This window comes from Crotalus tigris, unplaced genomic scaffold (assembly GCF_016545835.1).
Source record: "Crotalus tigris isolate CLP2741 ecotype Arizona unplaced genomic scaffold, ASM1654583v1 scf7180000024366.1712601, whole genome shotgun sequence".
NCBI classification, from domain to species: domain Eukaryota; kingdom Metazoa; phylum Chordata; class Lepidosauria; order Squamata; family Viperidae; genus Crotalus; species Crotalus tigris.
Genome location: NW_024100534.1, coordinates 916864 through 927355, shown reverse-complemented (window position 1 = coordinate 927355; position 10492 = coordinate 916864). Strand labels below are relative to the sequence as shown.

At 41.8% G+C, this 10492-nt stretch overlaps 1 protein-coding gene across 6 annotated transcripts in view; it reads right to left on the bottom strand.

The window, feature by feature from the left end:
* Positions 1-1054: 1054 nt before the first annotated feature.
* Positions 1055-10492, bottom strand: part of NCK2 (NCK adaptor protein 2) — an 88838-nt gene continuing 79400 nt past the window's right edge. For all 6 annotated transcript variants that reach the window (XM_039327705.1, XM_039327704.1, XM_039327702.1 and 3 more), the window contains one exon: positions 1055-2453. In XM_039327705.1, the coding sequence (XP_039183639.1) occupies positions 2259-2453 (195 nt within the window). In that variant the 3' untranslated portion in view covers positions 1055-2258. The remainder of the gene's footprint in view (positions 2454-10492) is intronic.

The following is a 10492-nucleotide window of genomic DNA, read 5'->3' as shown; positions in this document are numbered from 1 at the left end:
CATGATTGTTTTTGAGAAACCCATGTTGGCTTTTAGTAGTGATTTTGTTTGCCTCTAGGTGTTCACTGATTTGTTGTTTGATTATCTTTCCCAGAATCTTCCGAGGTATTGAGGTCAGGCTAATAGGTCTGTAATTTCCTGGATCCATTTTTTTTCCCTTTTCTGAAGGTGGGAACTTCATCAGCTCTTTTCCAGTCCTCTAGTAGTTCCCCAGTGTTCCAAGATCTTTGAAAAATATAGTTCAGTGGTTCTGTGTAAAGATACTTCTAATCATTTTTGGAAATGTGAAAAACATGAAGAGACATTTTACCATGCATGGTGGAGTTGTGAAAAAGTAAAAATATATTGGACACAAATACATTTAGTGATGCAGAATTTTAGGAACCAGACCATTTCTTATTAGAACTTATTAGACAATCAACTGAAAAGGCTCATGGAGAACTGGTTTTATCCATGGTAAGTGAGGTGAGGCAACTATATGCACAAAGATGGAAGACCACAGAAATACCAATAATGGAAGAATGGATTATGAAGATGGCTGTGTTTGCAGAGATGGCTACATTGATTTGTTTTATTATGGAAGGGACTACAACTACTTTTAGAAACACTGGAAACCCTTTATAGACACTTTGCCAAAAATGGACAAAAATGAACTACTGATTTCAGGATTGATTAAAAAGGTTTGTTTATGGGAAGAAGGGAGCTTTGATATGTAATGTGAGAGTGGAGATGCTGTAATTGCTGCAAAGATGATCAGAAGTCAGATATTTTTCTTGGGGTTTTTGCCATTGATTTTTTCTTTTACCCTATTATAATCTTTTTCCCTATTTCGTCTTTTATGTTTCTGTAGCTTTTAAAATCTTTATAACATCTTTTAATAAAAATTGTTCATTAAAAATTAACTGTTAATGAAATCCATGCTATTTCAACAAAGGAATACTATAAAATATTTGATTTGTCCAGATTTATGTAAAGAGGAAATGCTATCTTTGCATTGATTTGACAATGATACCACTGCCAATGCCATTATCAAGGATAAATGCAATACTCCATCTTCACATGATACCTTTTTATTACAATATCAAAAAAGTAGGATGGGGGAGGTATGCAAGTTTTCAGGATCAACAAGGTCCTTTTTTAATATTTTCAGGAATGTGCCATCAATACTATATTTAAAACCATAAGGAGGTTAAAAGAAACACAAAAGAAACGCATTTTCTTCATATAACATTCTGTGTGTCTTACTACCAATCACACCACCTTCTGTAAACCCTGATTTTTTTTCTGTTATGTAAATATATATATATATATATATATTATGTATGTATGTATGTATGTGCTGGAAGCCCCACCCACCCATAATTAGCTATGTTTATTAAACTTCTGTATTAGTGTCAATTGGCTACAGATACATATTACTTTAAGAATTAAATACATAACTGTTTAATTCAAACAAGCAGAAGGGCAAGAAGAAAAAGCATTATGTGGATGGCACATCTGGTTGTAGATACCAAAACATTCAACCATTACAATTCAATGATTCTCTAAGTAATCAACTTTCAATGAAACATCTTGGTTGAAATTACATGTCAAAATATGCTAAATAGTTTTCTTTACTACAATCATACCGTAGTAGTTTAAGAAGAACTATTACAAAATGCTTTTAGTTAGTGTACTCTTCACAAAGAGCCAAAAAGCTATGTAACAGTTGTAGTAGAGTTTGGGAAGAGTGCTTCTAGAAACTAGGAATTTTAGAAATATATTACTTGGTAAGCAGAACAGCTACAGAACTCACAGCCACAACCGTTATGTCTACTATTATTTCACTTAGTTAGCTGCAGGTTCAGCACATTCAACTGTGCCCAGTCTCTCAATGATGATTTCTGCCATCAGGAGCCGTCTGATAACACTGTTTCTCACTTGAGAACACCCCTCCTTTATCTGGATTAACTCTATAAACATACATAGAAGAGTTAAGAGCCCAGGAAATAAAACGAGTGCTTACAATGGCACCTAAGTGAAAATTTCAACCTGAGGGGATTCAAAACAATTTAATTTTTAAAAAGACTAATAGGCAAAATTGGGGGTAGAGAAAAGCAAGGAGGAACAGAGAATATAACCAACAGAGCAAATACTCAGAAAGAGACCATTCACTGACAGTTGTGTCTGGTGCAGAGTGCCCTGCTCTATAAAAGTGATTGAGGACCTAAGGCTTTTAAGTTACAAAAGACCCCAGCAGGCCTAGTCCATCTTCAATGTCACTGGAGTGCTTTGACAAGATATAACTTTTCCCCGTGCTCACTGGTGAAGATAGGAGCCTTTTTGTAGTGTTCCACCAACTCATCCATAGTATTAAATCGACGCTGCCCAATGCAATAGACACTGTCCACCAGCTGCACCTTGAAATGTTTGTTCTTCCCTGAAGCCTTTAGAGATACTGAAAAGTCACTGGGCTGCAAGAGAAAGGAAAGACAAATGTTTAGACAGTGCACAACATGGGATTTAAAGTCGGTTTTAAGAGAAATTATCTGTACTCTGTCTCCACATACACTATGGATTAAGTATTTTCAAATGTGTATTACTACCATCAATGGCAGAGTGGCAAATCCAATGAAAGTATCTTAGTAACATCATATATTAATATAAGTCAAATAATTTATTCAGAATATTACTGATTTAAGCCCAAGGTCTCCAACTATCTAGAGAAAAAACTTCTATGCACACTCAATAATCATAAATATTCAAATGCAGAAATAATGTCACTATACTAGCTTTACATTAAATTCCATGACCACAAGAGGGCCTTTCTTATTTTTTGTAAAAAGTGCCTAACACAAGTTTTAACAATTCAACATTTAACATGGCCCAAGATGTGCATTACTGGTTTAAAATATATATTTTAAACTCTGCTATTCTTAGCTCATTATACAAGAACTAAGTTTTCAAACAATGAACTTATTTTTGCTATTTGCAAAAGGGGGGGGGGAATCACTCAGCAAAGATCCCTGAGCACACAGAATTTCCTTCACCTTGTTTCATTCAGCCTCTCACTGCGGTGATTTTCTACTGACAATAGTTTGCTTGTTTCACTTTAAAATAATTTGCTTCAAAAATATTTTTTTCATTTCCAATTTTGTATAGTGAAAGACTAATCTCCTTTTGGCTATTTACCTAGATCAGTGGTTCTCAACCTTCCTAATGCTGCGACCCTTTAATACAGTTCCTCATGTTGTGGTGACCCCCAACCCCCCATCCAGTTGGCCGGGGGATATCAAAAACTTGACCAAAAAAAGAGGAAAAAATGGGAAAGTATATTTATAACAATTCGCTTAGTGACTGTTAGAAGTTACAACAGCACTGAAAAAGCGAATTATGATCATTTTTCACACTTATGATTGTTGCAGTATACCCAGGGTCATGTGATTTACATTCGGATGCTTGACAACTGATTCATACTTACAACATTCACAGTGTCCCAGGGTCACGTGATCAATGGCCAGGGGCATGGCCAGCTGATCACTCAGGTTGCAGAGTGCCTGTGGGGGGGGGAATCTGTGGGTCTCTGGGATGGGACTCGGGTGGGTGCCTTCCTTCCCCTTCTCCTTTCCTTCCTTCTTTTCTTCCTTTCCTTCACTTCCCTTAGTCTCTTCCTCCTTCCCTCCCTCTCTCATTGTCCCTTCCTTTCCTTCACCTCCTTCTTAGTCTCTTCCTCCTTCCCACCCTCCCATTGTCTCTTCCTTCCTTCCTTCTTTCCTTTCCTTCCCCTTCCTTAGTCTCTTCCTCCTTCCCTCCCTCTCTCCCATTGTCCCTTCCTTCCTTCCTTTCCTTCACCTCCTACTTAGTCTCTTCCTCCTTCCCTCCCTCTCCCATTGTCCCTTCCTTCCTTCCTTCCTTCCTTCCTTCCTTCCTTCCTTCCTTCCTTCCCTTTCCTTCCCCTCCGTCTCTTCCTCCTTCCCTCTGTCTCCCCTTGTCCCTTCCTTCCTTCCCTTCACCTCCTGCTTAGTCTCTTCCTCCTTTCCTCCCTCTCCCATTGTCCCTTCCTTCCTTTCCTTCCCCTCCCTTAGTCTCTTCCTCCTTCCCTCCCTCTCTCTCATTGTCCCTTCCTTCCTTCCTTCCTTTCCTTCACCTCCTTCTTATTCTCTTCCTCCTTTCCTCCCTGTCTCCCATTGTCCCTTCCTTCCTTCCTTTCCTTCACCTCCCTTGGTGTCTTCCTCCTTCCCTCCCTCTTTCCCATTGTCCCTTCATTCTTTCCTTCCTTTCCTTCCTCTCCCTTAGTCTTCCTCCTTCCCTCCCTCTCTCCCATTGTTCCTTCCTTCCTTCCTTCCTTCCTTCCTTCCTTCCTTCCTTCCTTCCTTCCCTCCCTCCCTTTGTTCCTTCCTTCCTTCCCTCTCTCATTGTTCTTTACTTCCCTCCCTCTTCGTCCCTTCCTTCCTCCCCTCCCTCCCGTGCCCAGGAAGGGACAAGGGGAGGGGGATAGGCTGCCAGTGTGGCTGGGGGCTTTGCTGCCAGCAAACCTGCCTGTGCACAGGCAGAGACAGAGGAGAGCTCTGCCCAGCTCACTTGCTCAGCTTCACTGAAAGACAGAAGTTAGCAGAAGCTCCAGGATCAGCGCCGGGCTACAGCTGATTCGCGCTTCTGTTAAATTAGCATGTTTTCTAGCAAAGCTCAAGCAAGTTTGCTGGGCAGGAGCCAAGGAGAGCAGCTACAACTGCAGAAGTTCGGATCAGCTGTAGAGGCTCGCCCTGATCCTGGACAAGAGGGAAGGAAGGAAGGATGGAAGGGACAAGGGGAAAAGGGGAGGGAAGGAGGGACAAAGAGGGAGGCGAAAGGAAAGAAGGGACAAGGGGGAAAGGGAAGGAAGGAAGTACAAAGAGGGAGGCGGAAGGAAGGAAGGAAAGAAGGAAGGGACAATGGGAGAGCGAGGGAAGGAGGAAGAGACCAAGAGGGAGGGAAGGAAAGGAAGTTCCAGCCAGCAGAGGCTTGGCAGCCTGGTGCTGAGGAACAGAAGAGGGCAAAGCCAAGGAGAAGAAGGTGGCGGTTTCCTCCCAAAGGGGGCTCCTTTTCTCCACCCCTTCCCTGGGTTTGTGTGGAATTTCTCGTCACCAACGTTGACAGGTGCTCCTTCGAGCCCGCTGCAAGCTTTCTCGCCCCTTTGCTTCTCCCCCCCACTTTCGTGAGGATTGTGGCGCCATTGGAAAGCCAATCGTGCTTTGAAGCTTAGGAGAGGAGGAGGAGTCCCTTCCTCCTTCCCTCCCCCTCTCCCTGTCAAGCCCCGGCAGGCTCAACATGAACGGGCCGAGAAGGAGACGAGGATGGGCGGGGTGGCAAAGGAGACTGGCAGCCGTCACCAGACCTCCCGGCTGACAAGCGCAAGTTCGGGAATCGCCAGTTGACGGGCGCAGGAGTTGGGTGCTGCGGCGGCCTCCCCTTCGCTGACCTGCGTGCACGAGAAGAAGTCAATCCGGTTTCTGCACAATGAGTCTCTGGGGAGGGCGGGGCCTTGCTCTGCGCCTACGCTCTTCATGCGCCCCCTGCAGGGCACATTTGGTAGAGTTCGTGCAGACTGCTGCCAAGCAGCATATTTTCCACAAACAAGTGAGGTGGAGCAGAGTGAGGGGAGGGAGAGAAGGCGGTTGACAACCCCTGTCTAAGACCATCGGAAATATGTGTTTTCCGATGGTCTTAGGCAACCCCTGTGAAAGGCTCGTTCAACCCCCCAAAAGGGTCGCGACCCACAGGTTGAGAACCGCTGACCTAGATCAATGCAGGAGCTAGGCTGCATGTTTAAATAGCAAACTAGCACAAAGGACTGATTTGTAAATTAGATACAAGAGGTCCTCAGCTTACAATCTTATTTCATTCATTCAAGTTACTGTGATAGACAAATGCAGATAATAAACAAAATAAAGTTTAAGATAGAATTAAAATATATTTGAAAAACAATCTAACATCCATAAGTGAGATCCATGATATAGCCTATATTAAATTACAATGTAAATACTAAAATTATAGCATCTATGATAACATTTAAAATGACAATAGTTTTAAATGAATTATAGTTACAAAGAATGCATAGCGGGAGATTTGCTCATCAAAATCTGATGGACATACTAGCTAAAACATCACCTATTAGCATGTACATCTGGGCATACACCAAATCTAGGTGACCAGGACCAATCAGAGGTGGTGTAAATTTCATTGGATGTCTCCATAAAAGGAGCAATGAAGAAACACGTGTTCTATAGTTTCCACTTCTCTGGAATTAAAGGGCGAGAGACTTATGCCCATAAGGGAGCATAATGGAGTAAGTCTTGACAGTCATAAAACAGGTCACTCACATGACTGACCTGATTTTACTACCTTTTTGAAGCAACTTCCATGGCCATTAAGGGGGCTAATTTTCCTGAAAACCAGAAGTAAATGCTGGTTTTTTTTAGAAAAACATTGTAACACAGGATGCTGCAAAAGCAGTAAATGTGTGCCCGAAATGCAGTCATGTGATCATGGAGGCTCCACTGGTCCTAACTTCTGTCATAACTTCAAACAGTTACTAAGCAACCAGTTGTAAGTCAAGGACTACCTTTATAAGTTGCCAGTAGTTCCTTTGCTAAAGGATTAGGTAAATTCAGGTTCTCTCATGGCTATCTGTGAAGTGTGTACAGAAGCTATAATTGATACAAAACGGTGCAGCTTTGTTTTCCCTTTTTAGTCTTGTAAACACATACTTATACTGAAGGGATGATACTGATATAGGGGTTTTCAGAACTGAAGTACCGTAAATGCTGGCATATAAGGCGACTTCCGCGAGCACTGAAATCGGCGCCAAAGACGGGGGTCGTCTTATACGCCGAGTCGTCTTATACGCCGGAAATACTGGTAGTTTCCGGCGTATAAGACGACGTTCTAGGAATGCGGCCAGGCGATAAAGACGGGGGTCGTCTTATACACCGGGTCGCCTTGTACGCCGGCATATACGGTATGTTTTTCTATTTTGAAATTTTAAAGAGCTTAGAATGATCTGATGGATGACCAATCTTGTTATGACCTAACCCAGAGTCAGTAACTATAGTAGTTTATATTCCGAAATACTTGGTTGCTTTTACTCTGAATTTATTCCTTTTCTGCATGCTTATTCAGAGGTAGAAAGCCATATATAGTTCTCAGTTGAAAAAAAAGAACAAAATAGTGACCTAAAATTTATTAGAAGTTATGTTGAATAAAGCTCATTTTATGGATTGAATTTTCCATTATGCTATCCAGGCAAACTGATTATGTCAATACTTTGGACTATCTAATTGTGAAAAATACATTTACTTCTAAAATTAATTTATTTGCCCAATTTTTCTACCAATACCAAACTTATTGCTCATTTGCCACATTATGCAGGAACTTTTGTCATCTCATGGCTGGACTGCTATGATTTGCTTTATCTGGGGCTGGCCTTGAAGATCAGCCAGTTGTGCAATGCATTATAAGTATACCTAAATTTGCCCATATAAACCACCACTGTGGGAGCTTAATTGAGTGTCAGGCACAACTAAAGATGTAAATTGTCATATGGTGTCAGTCACACTAAGTGGACCAGACTAGAAAATCAACTCCACAATTGTACTTTATTTAGATTGGTTATAATAGTAATAATAGTCTGATCATGCTTTTCATATCCACCTTATAATCCAGTGAATCAGGGACTCGTTTGCCTCAGCTGCTTCCAAATATTACCTTGCTTCCCAGACTTAAAAAATATTTAGTACTCTTTACCTATGTAGCAATTCTTGCACATTTTTGTCAAGGTCATCTACAATTTACACATGAATATACAGCTAATCCCTGAGTTAAGTGTTCACTTAACGTGCATTTGAAGTTACATGATAAGCACCCCCTAGTGTTTTCAAGAAAATCCCAAAATTACAAATGTTGCAGCACCAGGGCAATTGTTCACCCTTATGAACGACTGCAGAGGCTCTGCAACATTCACTCTATTTCCCCCCCCCCGCTTCCCACAACTGCATCCCCCTCCCTTACTACGAAGGGAGAAGATCTGTCTCCTCTCTGCACGATTTCTGTCTTTGAGGGAGAGGAGAGTCAAGGAACCTCCTGGATGCGTAATATCTTTTGCAGAGAATGGGTACCTGAACTGTCATGAGCTCACATACCCAGAAACAGGGGTCCGTTTTCAAGAGTTGCATTTGCACACAGAAGGAGCTCCCCATCTCCCCAAGATCTCCGTTAGAATAAAAGGTGTTTAGCAGCTTGTGTTTCTCTGCTCTGTCTGAGTGGACGGAAATGGAGGCACAGAGCAAGATACCCGCATACTCACATCCTCTTGAGAGCAATTCTGCTCTGCACCTCCAATTTCTTCCTTTCGGATGGAGCAGAGAAACTCAAGTCGCTGTCGCCGCTTGAGTTGGGAGGACGACAAGGAGAAATGTGATCAGGATTTGATCTACCATCCAGTCAGGTATGGAGTAGGTCGGGTGGGCTGGGTGGGTGGCTGGCTGGAGAGGGGAGATTGCGGCCATTCAAGTGGTCGCCTCCACCGCAAGCAGCTGGACGCAGGTGCAAGGTGACTCACTCCATGATGCCTCCCCACTCAGTTGAAGGCTTAGTTCCTACGCTCAAAGGCTGGCCCACACGAGCGAGCAGTGCACCCGGGCCATGGACGGCATTGGTTCCTGTGCCCAGCTGAATCTGATTCCACACTTTGCCCCATAGGCAAGCAAATGAAGCAAACACTTCCCTCTTAGAATGGAAACTTCTGGGGGCCATGATCTCTTCTGAATTCATGCGATATTATAGTACCAGGAGCTTCCATTGTTGGCACGAAAAGCATTTCCAAGCCAACTCTCTTCTCCCTCAAAGGAAAAGAAACCACAGCAGAGAGGATTTTTCCAAGGTAAACAAGTCCGGTGCAGCAGGAAGGGAGGGGGAAGTATGAGGTATCTTAGTGGGTCAGGAAGGCCTTGGGAGCCTGTTCCATCACTTGACCTTCCATGGCCTTCCCCACCCTGAGATACCTCAGTGCATTTAATGAGCCGTGTGTGTCTTAGCAAGCAAGGGAGTGATCTCGTTCGAGGTACGAGATTCACTCCTATGAGTTTTCGAGTTATGAATGGAATGGGCAGGCTCCATTACATTCATAACTTGAGGACTTACCTGCCTGTTCTGGCCTGAATTTACACATTCACAGGGAGTTAGGACTTGTTAAGGGTCCCTTCTACCAAGTAATTGCAATTACAGAGACCCTGTTATTGAGCTTTCTCAGTGTTGCCCACCTGTAAGCCAGCTTGCCCATAATATCTGAACTGCTTCTTCCTGACTGGTGGCATGTTTGTGTTTCGATATTTCTCTTGTTTGATGCAAGTTACTCAGAACCATTTGAAGAAGAGCAAGCTTGAGCATGTTAGTACATAAATAAATAGATTGACATGATAATAAAGAAGATGCCAGACAAGGGTTTTTGGTCACAGCATCTACAGTTAGTCTTATTACTGAAAATACCTCTCCTGGTATCTTCTACTTCATTTTATTTCTTTGGGTTGCCTCTAAGTTACAGAGTTTTTTCAAAGGATACCAAGCTTTGAGCAAGTGTATATGGGAAAATGCAACAATTAAGTATCCTAAATTGTTTTTTAAAGGCTTTAAAGCTGATGGCAGGGGAATTCTGGGAGTTGAAGGCCACATTCATTAAAGTTGCCAAGATTGAAAAACATTGTTTTAAAAGAAAAAAAAACCCCTCTGTTGCATTGAAGATCAAGTTTCTAATTTTGGCTACTTTGTGATTCAATTTTTGTCAGTTGATGCCAAACTAGGAATTGGTTTATTTTAATAATTGCATTTAGTCCTTTCTAATAACCACATTTGTTAAATTGTTTTTTAAAAATATGTCTCAATCAAGAATTTATAATACTAAACTCTATTTGCTATAAGGTACAAGGCAGTTGTACTTTAAAACAGGGGTCACCAACCTCTAGTCTGCAGCCTGATACTGGGCCACGGCCCTTGGAAATCGGGCTGGGCAAAAGCATTCTCCCTCTCCCTCCCCCAGAAAGGGGACTGCTGCTTTAAAAGATACAAAAAAAAAAAAAAAGGCTGACCCAGAACAGAATGCCTGAGACAAATGTTCAAGATTGTTCAAGGATTGTTTATTTCATTGAGTACAAACAAAATGCCTTAACATTTAAATTTTACCACTATGTCACTATTGGAAAACTACGAATTGGGAAACAGAAACTGAATCTAGATATGAAAACCTGTATCATTGGTTATTGGAACAGTTTTTATATATCTATAATATTAACTTTTGTTGAAATAAAGGAGTCATTGGTAAGGAAAAAATGTGGGAGATAAACTAAACTTGCTGATGTTGATGGAAGATTAAATACATTATTTCCTTTGTGCACTGCTCTAATCCTGCTAATTCAAAGTAATCATTTCAATTATTTTAAAATTTGAAGTAGAATTCATTTTCGATGGACAAAGTGAACATTAT